Source organism: Crocodylus siamensis, chromosome 7 (genome assembly GCF_052110815.1).
Source record: "Crocodylus siamensis isolate JL-2025a chromosome 7, ASM5211081v1, whole genome shotgun sequence".
Lineage (NCBI taxonomy): Eukaryota > Metazoa > Chordata > Crocodylia > Crocodylidae > Crocodylus > Crocodylus siamensis.
In genome coordinates this window covers 65,355,189-65,373,748 of record NC_143401.1, presented here as the reverse complement: position 1 = coordinate 65,373,748, position 18,560 = coordinate 65,355,189, and the positions used below count along the sequence as shown (strand labels likewise).

Here is an 18,560-nt window from a genome sequence, read left to right as displayed (position 1 = left end):
ATCACCCCCACCACTGGTAGGGGTCAGGAGGCAAAGGGATACCAGTCACGCAGGGGGGAGGGGGTGGAGCCAAATGACTTGAACCCTACACCTTGCTCTCCCACAACTTGCCCCTGCTTCCTGTCCCACCCCCTTGCCTGCCTGCTCCCCAGTGCCTATGTATCCCAGCACCTGCCCCTCCATCATTTGCTACACCGTGCCTGTGTCCCCTAGTCCCTAACTGCCCCATGGTACCTGTTTTCCCTGGCACTTGCCTCCTTCCCACCTAGCCTTCCCTGCTGCCTACCTACGCCCCACCCCAAAGCCTGCCACCCAACCCCTCAGGCTTAGTGCACAAACCAGCTCCATCCCTGGTTTCAGGCTGGGTGGAGGCCTCAGACCACAGCAAGGCCAGAGCTAGAGGGCTGCTGGTGGTGCAGATGGCAATGGCAGCTGTGGCTCTAACTCCAACCCAAACCCAAGCTGTTGCTAGAGTTGGAACAACAGCAACAGCTTGACTTCTCCCCCACAACCTTGTACTGCAACCGAAGATGTGGTGCTTTTTTCCTTATGTTAAAATGGAGGGGAGAGCAACTCTTATCTTGGATCTGAGTAAATACTGTAATGTTTGATAAGCAAGGATTTAGTTTAGATTTAATCTGTACAAAGAATGTGTCCTGTTATTGTTCCAAACCTCTTTTTGCACTTGCTGAATTTGTTTCTTGGCATCTGCTAACTTCTCTTTCAGGTCTGCATATTCCTCATCTTTCCTTTGGAGATCTACATTTAGATGCTGTATGACAGAAGAACTCTCAGAGAGGTCTTTACTCAACCTTGGAATTAAGAAAAGAGATGTAAGTACTGAAAAAATGAAAATATTACTGTACAAGAGATACATTTGTTAGAACAGATTACTGGAATATGGATCACTGGGGTTAGTTTCCCCAATGGCATTAACTTGCTGTAGGACAATGAGCAAGTCAACTGCTGTACCAGCTTCCCTAATCTGCCAAATGGATTTCAGACTGTTGAATGAGACCTTGCATAAAAATGAAACGGTCCATTTCACTTTTTGGATTCTTAATGCACTCAGGTAACACTGCACTTTAGCATGCAAGTAATACAAGGTACTAGAAAATTATAACAACCAAACTCCATCAAGGGCACATGCCTGTTTTATAATTTTTCTTAGAACAAAAAAAAGCCCTGAACTTTGAACCAAAACTTCTCTAATCTTCCTTAAATTCAAATGCAAACAGAACAAACAGAATTTCTAACCTAAGATTTAATCAAGGAAAAAGCCTTTCAACATCATATAGAAGTGGGAGCTGACCCTGACATCTTTATAAAATAGTACTTTATAATCCATGAGCCCTTTGTGCCTTGTAAGGGCACAGTTGTGTTTCTGGACTGGCTCCATCTTCCTACCCCATTATTTAAGTTATCACCCTATCTATCATGGTAGCGAAATGGTCACCAATAATGGCTGTCGCCATATGAATTGCTCTTAACATTCCACCATACAAAAACTAGAACTCTTGGTTCCAAACTGATACCTTTTATTAGACCAACTGGAAAATGGCAAGAAAACTGTCCTTTTCTGCAAGATTTCAAAATCAAAGTCCCTTCGTCAGGCTCTGGGAAAAGTGTAGATGGTACCAGATGGTAGAGTCCCCGTAGGTAAGAAATAAAACTTCATTTCTGCACAGAGGGAGCTGAAGCTGGAAGGCTGTCCCTCTGGGTCCATGAGAGTGTCTTTGTGAGCTGTGTCGAGTAGCTGTTTGATGTCTTGATCAGGTAGAATTTTTTTTACCTCCCTGCCTGCCATCTGACACCTCCAGGGCTGAAAGGGACCTCAGGAAGTCTAGTCCAACCCCCTCCTCAAAGTAGGACCATCCCCAACTAGATCGTCCCAGCTAAGGCTTCATCTAGCCAGGTCTTAAAAACCTCCAAGGATAGAGAGTCCACAACCTCTCTAGGTAACCTGTTCCAGTGTTATACTACCCTCCAAATGAGTTTTTCCTAATATCTAACCTTAACTTCCCTTCCTGCAACTTGAGACCACTGCTCCTTGTTCTCTTATCTACCACCACCGAGAACAGACTATCTACCTCATCTTTTGAACCACCCTTCAGGTAGCTGACAGATGCTACTAAATCCCTGCTCAAGTCTTTTCTTCTCCAGACTAAATAAGCCCAGTTACCTCAGCCTCTCCTCAGAAGCCACATGCCCCAGTCCCCTAACAACTTTCACTGCCCTCAGCTGGACTCTCTCCAATTTGTCCACATCCTTTCTGTAGTGGGAGGCCCAAAACCAGACACAAAACTCTAGATGTGGCTTCACTTGTGCTGAATAGAGGGGAATAATCATTTCCTTTGACCTGCTGACAAATGATCCTGCTAATACAGCCCACTATGCCATTAGCCTGCTTGACAACAAGGACATACTGTTGATTCATATTCAGCTTACTGTCCACTGTAACCCCCAGGTCCTTTTCTGCAGAGCTGCCACTTAGTCAGTCCCCAGCCTGTACTGGCGCATGGGACTGTTCTGTCCCAGGTGCAGGACTTAGCACTTGTCTTTACTGAACCTCATGAGACTTCTTTTGGTCCAATACTCAAATTTGTCAAGGTCTCTCTAAATCCTAGCCTTACCCACCAGCATATCTACTACTCCCCTCAGCTTGGTGTCACCTTGAAATTTGCTGAGGGTGCATTCTCTCATCTTCCAGATCATTGATGAAAATATTGAACAAAACGGGCCCCAGGACTGACCCCTGGGGTACTCCACTTGATACCAGCTAACAATTAGACATTGAGCCATAGATTACCATCCTTTCAACCCAATGATCCGGCCAGTTTTCTATCCACCTTACAGTCCATTTATTTGATTTGTACTTCCTAAGCTTGCTAGAGGGTGTTGTACACCATATCAAAAGCTTTGCTAAAGTCAAAATATATCCTGACTAGTGCTTTCCCCACATCCACAGAGCCAGTCAGCACATCATAAAAAAGCAATCAGGTTGGCCAGACATGACTTGTCCTTGGTGGATTCCTTAAGGACCTGCTCCATGATTTTTCCAGGGACTGGCCTCCCAGGGAATACTTAAAAGGATCTCATGGAACCCTGCTTGAGAATCACTAATGCATACAGATGCTTTCAGAAAGAAACTTTAATATCAAAATCCCTTTTTTGGCATTTACAGTTGGTAAGTACGAGTACATTCTCTGAAGTGAAGTCAATGCACATACATCCTAGATTTACTCTCAGGTGCCTATTCAGTATTATCAGTACTTACTGTTCTGTGGCTTCTTTTTTTCTTTCATCTTCTCTCTCCTTTTCTTGAAGTGACTGTTCAGTTGTTTTCAAGTTATCCTTCAACTGCAAGACTTCCTCCTTCAGTTTTATTTCCTGATCGTTTAATTCTTTGATCTTTTTATCTGAATTTTTACATTTCTCTTCCAGATCTCTCACATTACTTTCTATCTTTAAAATAACAGAATCCTTTTTTTTAAGCATATTTTTTAAAGTGGCTGCATTATCATCCTTTGCCCTATAAACTTCTAAGAGACTTTCAAGCTCTTTTATTTTTGTTTTGTAGTCGGAAATTTGTTTTTCAAGACACATAGTTGTTCTGCAGTGTTCAACTATATGTTTTTCAGAATCAAGGGTATTTTCCTGCAATTGTTTCCGTAATTGATCAACAAGGATGTCTTTTTCCTTTAAGAACAGATTACCTTGATTTGTAATCTCATTCAATTTCAGTTTTAGTTGACTGTTCTCATTCCCAGCATCACTGACTTGCTTTTGTAAATATTCAACCTGCTGAAGCAGTTCTTGGATCTTATGACTCTTTCGGGAAGAAATCTCAATAATCTTCTTGCACTCTTCCCAAATGTCTTCAACACTGCAATAGAAAGAGCTTTCTTGCCCTAGATCTGGAGTATTAGAAACATGCAAATCCAAGCATAAGGAATGCATTTGAGTTTTCTCAGGTGTATTTTTGGGGGAATATTCCAAAAAGTCCCTTAGATTGACCAGATCAACATCCACAGTGTGGGATTCTAAATCAAGCTTACATACCTTCTCTATTTTTGACTGCATTGTTTTAATTTGTGATGCTTTCTCTCTGATATTTTGGCTAGTGGTTTCTATCTCTATAGTCATTTGCTTAATTTTTTTTTCTTGTTCTTTATTTATACCTTTTTGTGCTTCTAATTCAAAAACTATTTTCTCATAATTAGCCTGACACTGTTGGAGTTCTTCACTCAAGCTGAAAACCTTTTCTTCTTTTCTAGATAGCTGGAGGTGCAAGCCTGCTATTTGTTCACTGATGCCTTCCTTCTCTGTTTTTTCATTTTTAAGCTCTTCTTTAAGTGCAGTTAACTGGCATTCCAGGTTCTCATATCTTTCCTTTAATGCTAGCACTTCTGCATGTTTTTCAGAAATGTTTTGTTTCAGTTCTTTAAGCATAGTTTGTTCTAGTGCATCATCTTTACACTTATTTTGAATGCATCCTAAAAAAATTAAAAAAGTAATCAATGTATAGTTCCAGCAAAATAAATTGGTAGTAATAAACCATGGTATATACCAAATGGCAATTTTTACCTCTTTGGAAGGCTTTGGGAGGTTTAAAACTTGAATGCTTATGTCTTGTAATGCTTTTAAAGCAATGATGCTCACCTTCTAATCTGTAGGCCAGATTCAGCCCACAGAGCCATGTTATTTGGCCCGGGGGGTTCTCCACAAGTCTCGAAACAGAAGTAGTAATGGAGATGTAGCAATTAATGCTGCCAGTGCTTCCCCACCACCAAATTGTCAAGCCCCATGGCCAGATAAGGCCCCATGGACTGGATAGAGCCAGTGCACATAGTGGGGGTGGCAGGCCTAATCTAGCATGTACAGGGCAATGAGTATTATATTGTTTAGAAACATTGGGAGATATGCTTCACACAAAGTAATTTGGGGTAAAGTATACATTTTACATGGGGGGTCCTGTGGTTTGTTAACGACATAAATCAGTATTTTAGGGGGCTGTAATTTTATGAGTACACATTCAAGCAAAAAATTTTAGCATCACAGGGTTTATAAGTACATGTATGTGTAAGGTGTTTGCATGCAATACTGATGATTAAGCAATTTGCATATTTATACTTGCTAATCCAGAATTTGTTAAAAAGCCTTCTACTTTTTAAAAATGCTTTACAGGGAAATAGTTTCCTCTTCGCTCACAGTTTGAAATCTCTGGCAAGATCTAATTTGTCATATCTTAGATGAGCACTAGGTTAAGCAAGTGACAGCTTTGTGACAGAAGTGTCACAGACAGCATTAAAAGTCAGACCTCAATCATATAGGATTAGGATCAGGTGTGAGAAATACCATATCCCCTTCCTTTTTTTTTTTTTTGGATTAAAAGAAACAGCATTTATTTCAAGGACTCAAGAAATGAGACTTTGAAAGTGTCATGGATTTTCTATATTAACAATACATAAAAAAAAATATCCCAAAGAAAGAGGCAAATGAAATGGCCAAGAGATACAGAGCAAGAGCAAAACCTGGTCTGATGACCATATTACTAATGCATTGTAGTTTTATGTTAAGTGAAACTCAGAAAGCAATTCCAAATGTTTTAGCTATTTTACAATTGATAGCCGAGATCAGTCAGGGAGCCATTTTGTATATTAGTGACAAAAAAGTTTGACATGCAGCTTAGATGGCTTGACTAAGCAGAAACTCAAGACTGCTCACAGTCTTAAAGAAAGCAGGCTAATGGAGCCTGGAGTCTTAAAACCAAAAAAAGAGGACAAGGCCCAAGTATCAGCTCAAGTCACAAAGGTTTCCCCACGCCCCGCTCCCACATGCAAGCTTTTTTGAAAATATGTCACATCTCCTTACCCAGGGGTAAGCTACCACTTTGTCTTCATTCATTTCTCTCCACTGTTCCTCATCACTGTTGTATTTTTAAGCAGACATTTTTAAATCTCCTTTCAGGCATGAATGGGTATGAGGCGTTATAAACCATTTGCTGCATCACAGGAGGTATTAGTTCAATATTCCCCCCTTCAACCATCTCACTTGCAAACCAAATTCTTTCCCCTCTCTTTCATATAAGCAAGCTAAGCATAGAGTTCAAGCAAGGTGAGCAGACAAGATATCAAAGCTGCATGCACCTGGCATAACCAGGATGCTTGTTTACATTGTTTTTATTAAACACGAAAGTAGAAGAATTTCCATTATCAGGTTTGTTTGGGTTGATTTTTTTAACATATTGTCTTGAATAGGGATGCTAATGTACCATGTGTATTCCTCTACACATTTACTATAGTATCTTGCACTAGAAAGTTGTACAGCACATACTGTCTAACAAAACATTATGTACTAAACAAATGTTTTTCAGCTTTTTTTTTTGTAAATAAAGCATACGCAGGAAAATGCTAGATGATTAAACAGCAACAAGCACGGCAGAAGGTAAAGTAGAATAGTTATTATGCCTATATACCCAAAGCGCAATCAAACAGGAAAAAAGGGAACTACTACAGAATTATTAGCAGACAAAGTAGCAGTTGGAAAAAGTAGAATATCTAAAATTATTTTATTTAAGAATTTAGTAGTAAACAGATGAGACATTCTATCTATAAGCCAAACAATGAAGAAACAATTAATGAAGAACAGTTACAGTTTCCATTTAGTATTTGACACGATAGATTTTCTCTTCCTCAGCCGATAAAACCTGCGAGCTACAATTTTCTGCTTTTGTTCTGGTTTAGAAGCCATATTTTTTTGGAGGGCTCCCTGCTCAACGGTGGTAGAAATAGTACCTCTCTTTGTAGGTGGCTCTTCCTCCTGAGTAAGCTTATTTTCAGAACGGCGTTTTCTTCCTACTTCCAATACGTTCTCCACAAGTTCACTTAACTCAATGCCTTGTATTCTCTTGTTGATGTGCTCTTTTGCAATTTCTTTTTTAATAGTTGTTACGTCGCTGTCCTATGTTGAAGTAGAACTAGTTATTGTTTTATGAAATAAGCAAACACGTTACAAGCAAGTATTCTAAAAAAGAAAGTGTTTTGACAAGTATTATGAGAACAAAAATAATCTTTTTGCAGGTTTGTTGGGTTTTTTGTAAACAAAAAATAAAAGAGTTAGTTGTAAACTGTTTGGGATTTCTCCAGTAAGTATACATCATCTGATATTTATTACCACAATAGTACTTTGTAGAACAGGGAACAGAGTTTAAGGAAGGAAAGAGAAAGACACTTAGAGCACTTACAGACACATAGAAAAAAAACACATCCAGCCCAGGATTAAAATTTACAGCCCCTGGGTTCCCAGTCCAGGTACTGTCCTCTTGCTGCTGCCACCAGTCTTGCAACACCTCCACCCCTCCCCACGACTGGAGTCTCAGCTCTTCCTCCCCCCGCCCCGAACTTCTGCCATCTGGCCCCACCCTTAGGAATGGGGTGCTGTAGCACAGCCCACACAGCCAAGAAAACCCATGGTCAGGAGGCTTAGGGGGAAAGCCAGATATTTTGTATGGTGAGGTGGCACCTATATGGCACAGAAAGGTGGGGATGTCTCATGCAGCATGGCAGAGCAGCAGTGGGGTGCATGGTGCAGTGCAGTACAAAGGAGGACATGTGGTGCTGTCCAGGAGGAGGACCACAGTAAGTGGCGTGCAGCCCCATTTCAAGTCACTGAAACTTTCCATTTATGATTAGATTCATTCCACCACAGCATATTTCAAATGCTTAAAATAGCTTCATTCTAACCTTAGTTTGTAACCCATGTTCAACTTCAGACTTTTAGCCTATACAAAGTTCTGGTTCATCCTGATACCCCAGCCCCACATTTTTGTTATTTGTAATTGTTGATGCTACAACTTCATACACATTGAAAAGCTGTAATTTGATTCCTATTAGAGCTATGATAATTAAAAGAGACACTAAAATCATCAGAATTCACTTAACAAGGGAAAACTAAACACCACAACAAAAAACTTACATAGTTTTTCAAGGTAGCTTCTAAATGGGATATCAAGTCTTGTAGTTTTGCTATAACATCATCTTTTTGCTCTGTGATGTGAAGAAGCTCTTGAATTTGTTTATTCTTTGTAGTCATTTTCTTTAAAAAGATTAAAGGTTATATTAACAAGATCTTTGTAACAAAACACATTCCAACAGGAGTGATCTGTTGCATTCAAACTTGCAACAAGAAGTATGCTATATTACTGGAAGATGTAGTCAGGTAAGAATGCAATAGAAGAATACAATAGGATATTTTATGTGACTATAGTTGTATTAAAATATTTAAAAAAAGGCAGGTGGTTAATTTTAGTGCATTTACTTTTAAGAAAAAATTACCTCAGTGGTTTCATTAAGTTGTTGAGTATATTCACTCAGTTTGGCCACTTGGATGTTCAGTTCTGCAATGAGACAGGAATATTATGCATTAAAGAAGTTATAAGATAACAGTTTACTTAAAATTGGTCTGGATAAAAGTCCTCCTATAGTAATGCTTTATGAATTTGCTCAGGTTAAAATTTAAAATCCTCACTGTCTTTTCTAGTATACGTTTTAAATGACTAAAAATTATCTCAGGTTCTTAAAAGCAGCTGACCTAAATTTAAACTAAACAATTTGGAAAAAATGACATTTTATACAGAAGACCGAAAAGATATTCAAACATGCTGCTCTGAAAGTAGGACACAGAAATAGAGTCCTCCATTCATCTTTATAAGCCTATGGAAGATAACATGTCCTGAGATCCTGATTCAGGTGGCTTCATTTGTTTTTCCAGCCTTTGGCATTTTACAGAAGTGTCTACACCACACTAATCCAAATGTACTGAAGATGCCCATAAGGGATGCTGGTACTGGTTTGAGAAGAGTGCAGGTCTTAAACTGGACAAATTCTGAACTCATTTCAATTTTCCTCTTTTTCATTCAACAAGTAGGAGCACAAGTCCCTTCAGAAGTAGGCTTTGCATCAATGGTTTTAAATGTTACAGAAGTGGTGTTCAACCTATGCCCTGCAGACTGGATGCAGCTTGTGCAAGTGACCCATCACCAGCACATTAGCCTGGTTCTTGCCAGACCAGCGAGCTCTCCAAGGTCACCAGCAGGTCAGCACAGGATCTAGTCAGAACTACTGTTTTCATGCAGCTCCAGAATCCAGGGAGTGAATACTGCTGCTGTTCAAATTCAGCAGTAGGGGGAAAAAGAGGAGAAGAACAGCATCAACGTTTATCCAGAGCTCCACAGCACAGAGAAATCAGTGGCTCTGACCAGAGCCCATGCTGATATGCCAGCAAGTTGAGAACATGTGCAGCTGCAGAAATGGTTTTGTATGCAGCCCTTGGCCCCATTTCTGATTTTAATGTTTGGTCTACTTGTAAAAACAGCTGAACACCACTGAAGGAACAAATGTACCCCCTCCTCTCGTCCCCCCTGCAAAAAAACCCAAACAAAACAAAACAAATAAAATACACAGCCTCTCTTCCACACAATTAAGCTCTGCATCTGAATTAGTCACATAGGCTAAATAATAGAAAGTTTTTTTATAAAAACCTTCTCCAGGTATTCCATCTGTCCCCAGCTCTCACCATGATATGCTTCCATTAAGTTAAATAAAGATAACCTGCTACTTAGGTTAGATAGTAGTATCAGCCTAAGATTTGCAAAGCTTGTCTATACACTCAGTGTAATTTTCAGCATTTTTGGTAGTTAGATGCAAATACAAGTCATCTGAAAATTTCTGACTGTTGTATAAGGATTCTCTCCAACAAGTCTTTCTTCAGTCCAAAAAAACCAAAAACCAAATGAAGAGACTGATTTGTTTAAAATTAAAATTCTACATAATGCTTGAGGACTGCATTAAGCTTTACTTCTTAATGCTTCTATGGTGCTAAACATGAACCTATTGAAATCAAGATTAAAATAAGAACAGATGCCATAGTCTTAGCTGTCTGAAAAAAAGATATATTTCATAGTAGTCAACACAGCATCTTCAGCTATTTTAATATAGTATTTGGATCTTTCCCCCGTTGGGAAGTACCATTTTATTTCTCATGTTCAATCAATATTTTTAGTTCTTCTAATTTTATTTATGTTACTATTCAGCACAACTATTTGGCAGTTCAAATCCTTCTACACAGAGTAGGAAAAAAAATTCTACTCTAATTCTTCAGTGACTTCTAAATTACTAAATTCTGAAGGTATTCACATAATCTAATTTTCTTATTGAAAAGCTGTATTCTTTTTGCCAAAAACTATTGAAAAACAATCTTTGATTGCTCTGGCCACATGGAGTGGACAGACAGATGGTACACTGTAGTGGAAAGCCCAGAAGAGGGACTGTAGCAACACTTCTTTGACAAGTTATGGTAATGGGACAGTCTCTTTCACATCAATAGGTGAACTTTTATTCAAAGAGGCACATTTCTCTGAGTTTAAGATAAATCTGTTTATGCTTTTTGACAGAAGTAGAAATACTGTCAGTCTTGCTTGGTAGCAACTGTGAATAATGTCTATACCAGTAATTCTTAATGGGGGTACCACTGGTGTACACACTAACAAATATTGTTCTCATTATGCCAAGCTCCTTAATCACTCATTACCTAATGTTCGACTTTCTACATGTAGAATCACATTGATTTTTGTCAATCAGCTGTTTCCAAATATGTCAGCTACTTCCATATTACTAGTTTGAATGAAAACTAGATCTAGACACATAACAGTACCATATGACAAAGTAGTCAGTGTTATCATATGCCATGTATACCTACCAGAATCTTTTAGAGTCTAGCAAGCCAACTGCCTCAACAATAGTTTCATAGTGCTTAGGGTGGGAAGGGACCTAAACAGATCATCATGTCTGACCCCCTGCCTGGGCAGGAACAAGTGCGGGGTCATAACACCACAGCCAAGTATCTGTCCAGCCTCCTCTTGAAAACCCCCCAAGGTAGGAGAGAGCACTACCTCCCTTGGGAGTCAATTCCAGACCCTGGCAGCCCTAACTGTAAAGTAGTGTCTCTTGATGTCCAGCCTGAATGTATAGCTCCACACACCTGTAGCACTCACCTGTAGCATACACTAGCCAGCCATCCACTTTAAAAAAACAAAAACAAAAAAACAAACACTCCACTCATTCTTTTCTTGTTTTTAAAGTGTTTGCTTTTTAAAAGGAGAGAGTCAGACAGGTAAGTATGATAATTGCATCCCTTTTGTATTTTTAAAACTTTTTTATTCAGACTAAAAGTAGATCCCATAAACAAATTGTTTGTTTTTTAATATTGCAACCATATAATTACTTCAGCTATATAAAGTAAAATGCAAAAGCCTAAAAAGGATAATCTTAAAAAAAAAAAAAAATCCACCAGGTTTTCCAGAATACATGTATAAGGGTAGTATTTCACAATATGGATTAAGAGATAATATTGGAGATCTGCAGTATAATCACAGACTAATACCAGTTATCTTGTGAGAACACTGTTAGAAGAAAGCTAGGTTAGTTTATTGTATTCTCCAAAGGTAGGCAGAAGCACAGTGGCAGAGTAATTAAAGATATCTTACTATGGCTATAGGGAGGTGAAAAGCTAAAGCCTCAGCCTTGACCTCATACCAAAGTCTACCCCTGCTGAACCCAGCTGCAACGGGGCTGGATCTATTAGTTGGGAGTGGTGAGCTGCATCAGCTAGACAGTATTTTATACATGTCATCTTCCCATTTACCATTGGCTACAGAAAATTAGAGTGCCTTACTCAAACTAGTTTGATGGGTTGCTAGGCTCAGGGGAATCTTGAACCTTAACAAATATTTAAGTCATCATGCATGATTTCAAACTTACAAAAGGGGGGGAACAAACAATCAACTTAATGAAGTTTAAAAAAAGTTATAAGTTGCATCATTTGATTTGAAAAAAAAAAAAAAGCATACTTTTACAAATTACTGAAGGAAATGCATTATTTAAAGCAGTTTGCTTTCTTAAAATTATATGGTTCTGTTAAGCTTCAAAACGACACAATAACCAAACTACAAATTGCACAATATTCATGAATGACAGCTAATCACCAACAGAAATTAACTATCAAATTCAAAGTAGTTGATTAGATATGCAAGTCACTTAAGAATGCATTCCCAACTGCTTTCTATCTTAATTCAGAATCATCCCTACTCACCTTTAGTTCTTTGTGTCAGCTCTTCTTTGGTTTTAGTTAGCTCAGTAGTAACTTCCTTAAATTGTTTTTCAAGCCATGCAATGGCTTCTTGTGGGTCTTGTAAGGATACAATATAGCTGTGGACTACTTCTGCTTGCTTCTTAATATCAGTAACATCATTTTCCAAAGAATCAATAATGCCCTCAAGATAAATACAACTTTTTGGAACTACATTATTGTCCTCCTCCTAGGAAGTGAAAAACATTTAGTCTTGGTTAGCAAGTGGCCTCTACCAGGCAGAATAGCTATACTCTCTATGGAAAACCAAAAACTCATCTGTGAATGCCCACATGAAAAAGGAACAAAGGGCAAGAACTATGAAATTTTAGACCCAAATGATCTTGCTGATTTGGGCCCTATGACTTTATTGTCAAATTCTGTGTTTCAATTATCCATGTTTAAAAAATAAATAAATACATGATTAAATTTACCCCACCTTATAGCATCTAATATACTATGATCAAAAATAGGAAGACAGCAGAATTATTCCTATAATATTGTATTTTTGTTTGGAAGTAGAAGGGGCACTGTCTAAGACGTATGTGTACTTCAAAATTTAATCGCTAGATACTTCAGATATCAGAATCATCTGATATTTGGAATATTTGTGTGGAAAAAAACCCTAGAAAATGTGAACAACACTTTTTTTTTTTAAATTTAAAGCACAAAGAAGAGGAAGTAGAGCCATAACCAGGACGCTGACAAAGCTGAAATATCCTGGTTCAGGGTCCAATTATACTTTCAGATTCATATTTGGGTCCCCATTCCCAGAAAATGCCCACAAGTCCTGTTTGAGGAAGTACTGAAATACAACTAAAACTGAATACGTAGGGCCTAGAAATGCAGTCACCTGGAATAGGCACACATTATTGAAACTATACTCTTGAATGCATATTAGCTTTACTATAAAAGATGTGAATTCATTCACTCCCTTTCTGTATGCCATAGAAGTTTCATTCTGTTTTCCTTAGATGTGCAAGTATACACTGTCATTCCTTGAAAAAAAGTCTCGTGGACAGGCTACCAAAAGTTCAATTCTAAAGCTACATGTACTGACCTTTAACTTAAGAACAATTATGATCTCTCAATTTGGAACATAGATGCTTGAAGTGATCACTAAACCAAAAGGTATCGAGAGACAGTTAAAATACCTGAAAAAAGGGAGGTCCTGAACACCTTAAGCAGTAGATTTAACATAGATATTAAATCTGTCAAAAGATGATGACTCTAAAAGAGTGAGAAAGAAGAAAGAGTGAGCGAGAGAGAGAAGAGAAAGAAATACCAGAGTTGCAGCTTGCTCATTAGAAGTAGCATCCTTTATTTTTTCTCCTTCATCAGGTATTTTGACGTATTCAGTTACAAGATCCTTGTAGATTTCTAAGCGTTTTTCAGAAGTTTCCTCTAGTAACTCTCGTTCACGATTAAGGGCCACCCTGAATTAAAGAAAATTAAGTGATCTTAGAAAGAAAGTAATTTCCACCCTATTGAGTCACTGACATTTTGACTCAACAGGCAAGAAGGAATGCTCATTTCTTTCAGGTTTCTTTAACTTAGAGTTTAAAAAAACAAAAACAAACACACAATACCCCAAAAACCAACCCCCCCCATTCCACATTAACCCCTGCCCCCCATGCAACAAAAACAAACATGTACTACACAATTATTGTCTTGTTTAGAAAGACTTTTATAATTAAGAAGCTATGAACAAGACTTTAAGCAGTTCATGGCTTGGTTGTAAACTAGGCATCTCACTGGACATGAGCTATGCAACACATGTTGGTACATGTATTTTCCATTCTTGGAAATGAGGAGCTTCAACCTTCAAGCACTTACAGTACACTACTCGATGTTTATCTCCTGCATATAACTTGTTTACAGTGGGTATAAGGATTGCCATTTTAAAAATGCCTGAAGTTTCGCTCAAAACACAAGGCTTTATATCACTATTTCAGGACATAAGCAACATTTTTTAGTGCTTATCTGGAAAGTATTGATAATATTAGTTCATGAATCAAATACTCTTTGCAACTTGCTTTCCTTTTGCAATTTTAATAGGACTGTGCTATTGATGATGATTTGCCTTGGTAATCTGAAAATTTAGACTTGTTAGATTTGTAACAAGTGTTCTTTCATTTCAGTGGATTTAGCTGGTCAGTACAGAGTTTTAGATTTTTATTTCTTTGTACATTTTTTATTGTACAAGTTGCATGCATTCTACGTTTTTTGACATCACAGTTTGGGCGGCAGATTTTAACCATTTAAAAAACAAATCATTGCTTTCTGATGGAAATAGCTGTCTGCATTTAACTAGAGCCTTGTTTATATTGGAATGATGTTATTATCATCATCATCCTCCTCCAAGTTAAGACTTAGAGCATCTGTCTACACTATAACCCTAGTGGGAGCATCCCAACAAGTACGCATGTGCAGGGGTGCGTGTTTCCCTTGGAGCAAATAGCGACATATTTGTGCCGCTGCCATTGGTCCCCGAGCATGCACCTGCATACACACTCTGGCACACAACCAAGTGACCTGGGTGGGGAAGGAGAGGCCGAGGCCAGAAGCCTTACCTACAGGTCCTGGAGGCCTCCTGAGGCAGCAGTGGCAGCACCGAGCCTGCTGTTCAGAACATAGCTCTGACTAGCCAGGCTCCCTTTCTGGCATTGTATGCTGCTGCAGTGTGTACCACACCCTTTTTTCAGGTTTTTGGTTGTTTGTTTGTGGTTTTGTTGGGGTTTTTGGGGGAAGCAGGGGGGAGGAGGAGGCGATCATCTCCTGGTGCCAAAACCCCCCCCCAAAAAGCTCTGCACTGATTAGCAGCGTGGTGAATGGATGCATGTGCTTCACATGCATTCTGCAGCACCACAAACTGCTTCAGAGTGCCACAAGCCACACTTGTTAGGATGTGTGCGATGTGTCCTGGCATAGACTTTCCTCACCTGAGATTAGGGGCAACAAACACAAGTTCATTAGAGGCAGGTCCTGTCAGGCCAACCTGGTGGCCTTCTATGACCAGGTCTCAAAAGCCTTAGACCCAGGGGTAGCAGTGGACGTAGTCTTTCTGGACTTTAGGAAGGCCTTCGACACTCTCACCCCATTCCCATTAAAAAACTAGGGGACTGTGGCGTCACCACGTACACAGTCAAATGGGTTGCTAACTGGCTGGAGGGCTGCATCCAGAGAGTGATGGTGGACAGGCCTTGTTCAACCTGGAGGGATGTGGGCAGTGGGGTTCCTCAGGGCTCGGTCCTCAGGCCAACACTGTTCAATATCTTCATCAGAGACTTGGAAGAGGGATAAAAAGCACCCTGTTCAAATTCACAGATTACATTAAGATGTGCGGGGAAGTGGGCATGCTAGAAGGGAGGAATTGGTAGCTATCAGACCTAGACAGGTTATAGGGGTGGGTGGATAATAGGATGGGATTCAACACCGACAAGTTCAAGGTACTGCACCTGGGGAGGAGGAACCAGTAGCAGGTCTACAGGCTGGGGAACTCCCTTCTTGTCAATGCAGAGGTAGAAAAGGATCCTGGAGTCATTATTGATACCAAAATGAACATAGGCTGACAGTGTGGAGACGCAGTCAGGAAGGCCAACCGTACCTTGTCATGCATCCACAGATGCATCTCAAGCAAGTCCAAGGAAATGATCCTCCCCCTCTATGCGACACTGGTCAGGCTGCAGCTGGAGTACTGCATCCAGTTCTGGGCACCACACTTCAGGAGGGATGTGGACAACATGGAGAGGGTCCAGAGGAGGGCCACCCACATGATCAGAGGGCAGCAGGGCAGGCCCTATGAAGACAGGCTAAGGGACCTGAACCTGTTCAGCCTCCACAAGAAAAGGCTGAGGGGGGATCGAATGACAAACTAGTCAGGGGGGACCAGCAGGCACTGGGCAAGTCCCTGTTGCCCCAAGTGCTACTAGAAGTGACTAGAAATAACAGTCACAAGCTGGTAGAGGGTAGATTCAGGCTAGACATCAGGAGGCACTACTTCACTGTCAGGGTGGCTAGGATCTGGAACCAACTTCCAAGAGAAGTGGTGCTGGCTCCTGCCCTGGGGGTGTTTAAGAGGAGGCTAGATGAACACCTTGCCGGGGTCGTTTGACACCTGTACTCTTTCCTGCCCATGGCAGGGGGTCGGACTTGATGATCTGCTCAAGTCCCTTCCGACCCTACCAACTATGAAACTATGACCTTGCTCACTCTAACACCTGGAAGTGCAACTCTCAGTCCATTCCAGGGACATTTCACACAGCTGCTCCCAAATGTTTCAAACTTAGCTCCTGAGATTACTGCTCTGGAGGCATCCTCCTCCAGTTATCACAGGTACATTTGCTGCTTTACACTCGAAGTGCTTTATAAGTCATGAAATACATAAGCAGGAACAGGTGTGCAGGGTGTTACTGCTGAGATGCACTGGGCAAGTAATGTAGATATACCATCTTATGCTGGCATAATACACCATGCATACTTGTTGTTTCTTGTATTGTGTCCTTTATAGGCTGTCAGGTGTTTTTACAAGAGCAAAGATAAATAAAAATTACTTATGGTGAGGAATAAGAATACCCAGACACAGCGTAAGATTCACTTCCTCATGCTGGTCATCAGCAGAAAGGCATGCTGATGCATGTGGTTAGTTATATTTTCCTCTTTATAAAAGGAGGGTGTATTAGATGTGTAGCAGGACACCTTTGGTATCTGTCACTTTAAGGGCCAGAACAGACAGCAGAGCAGCCTGCAGGAGACCGCACTCCCAACCAGGCAAGTAACAGAGCTAGCAGGAGGCTGCCTGATTGGGAAAAGGGCCCAGCCGCTAGAGGTAAGAACAGGCACTGAGCAGTAGAGCCAGCAGTTGCTGCAAGCACCTGGAGGGAGAACATTGCCCAACTGGAGCTGCTGCTGCTCACAACATCTGGGAGGCACAGGGCAGGAATTATGGGGATGGAGATTCCTGGTTCTGGGGAATAACCTAAAACTACACCCTGCTGAGGTTGGATGGTGTGGTGGAGCTGCTTGTGGCAGGACAGCTTTCAGGAAATGCCACACCTGTGCCTCCCCAGTAAAGAAAGAGTATGGGACAGCATCTTCTGACATGCCTGGGCCTCCTGCCCCCTCACCAGGACCTCCAATTTATGCCCTTTCACTAGGGCCTCCACTCTGGTCAGCCCATGTACAGTCCTTCAGGCCTCAAAAGACCCTACCCTACACTGCCACTGGACACTACTCTGTCCCTTAACTGGGGCTATGGGGCCTTAGACCCCATGGGCCTCGGGTGTCCGCAGACATGCCTGGGCCCACTTGGGCCTTGGGTGTCTGCCGACAAACCTGGACCCTTGTTCAGGCTCCACACAATGGGCCTGGGGCCTGCTTCAGGCCCCACTCAAAGCACAGGCGCCCAGACCCTCTTTCTCTTGGAGTATGCTCCCCTAGCCTTCCCCTCCATGGGGTCACCCACAAGGCAGCAAAGGCTGAGGCAGAGTACTTTGGATGCTATCTGTGAGGCATGGTATAATTGGAGGTTCAGAGCACTATATATTGCCCTAGGCATCAGGGCATAAAATGGGCAGTCTCCCACATTAGTACATCCTCTTTTATACATCAAAGCATGGCAGATAAGACAGGGAAGACTGCCCTAGACAGGTGATCAGGCCAACACTGTGGGCAGCCTAGAGACTTCCCCCTATCACAGGATGCATATTTGTGTGTCTTGTTCATGCAAAGGTTCAATCACAGAGATTGTTTACAATCAAACAAGCACTGCGCCATTAAGCTTTTTTCTCCTCTTTTCGAGATTTGAATAATTTTAAGACTTTTCTGCTCCTATTTTATATAAAAGTGTAAGTATGCAAATATTGAACATCTGAAATTAAAATTAGACTGACTTAGACGAAAAAGAAATTTACAATTAGAAATGAACCTAAGAAAATTTACTTACCGGAAATCATTTCCCTGTTGAGCAAAATATTGAGTGAATTCCTGAGTAACTTCTTCACGAATTTTTAATTCCAAGAGCAATTTGTCTTTTCTCTCAGAAATCAGTTTATTTTTTAAGTCTTCTATTATGTTTAGTAGTCTCTAGAATGGCAATAGGTAGCATTTTATATTTACAAAGGAATATTTTCAAAGGTTTCTGTAAGCATTGCTCTAAGAATAGTTCTTTTGTTCACTGCCCCCTCCACAATCAGAGATAAAAATCTCTCTCAGTTTTCAACAGAGTTGGACACAATCTGTTTGTTTGTTTTTGTTTAAGTCTTTGAAAAGTACTCCATCTGTGCCATGCATGGTTAGCGTATACAAAGTTTGCATATAGAAGTATGTGTTCAGGGATCCAAAGAATATCAACTGTACTGGAAAAATTGGAGTGG

The 18,560-nt window shown here is 40.5% G+C and overlaps 1 protein-coding gene across 9 annotated transcripts in view; it reads right to left on the bottom strand.

Annotated features, from left to right (window-relative positions):
- The window catches only part of KIF20B (kinesin family member 20B), a 69,153-nt gene that overhangs the window by 32,368 nt on the left and 18,225 nt on the right, over positions 1-18,560 (bottom strand). For all 9 annotated transcript variants that reach the window (XM_090056802.1, XM_090056804.1, XM_090056810.1 and 6 more), the window contains exons 14-21: positions 18,131-18,270; positions 13,472-13,622; positions 12,151-12,376; positions 8,337-8,398; positions 7,978-8,097; positions 6,798-6,963; positions 3,278-4,496; positions 674-812 (exon numbers count right to left, since the gene is read on the bottom strand). In XM_090056802.1, the coding sequence (XP_089912928.1) occupies positions 674-812; positions 3,278-4,496; positions 6,798-6,963; positions 7,978-8,097; positions 8,337-8,398; positions 12,151-12,376; positions 13,472-13,622; positions 18,131-18,270 (2,223 nt within the window). The remainder of the gene's footprint in view (positions 1-673; positions 813-3,277; positions 4,497-6,797; positions 6,964-7,977; positions 8,098-8,336; positions 8,399-12,150; positions 12,377-13,471; positions 13,623-18,130; positions 18,271-18,560) is intronic.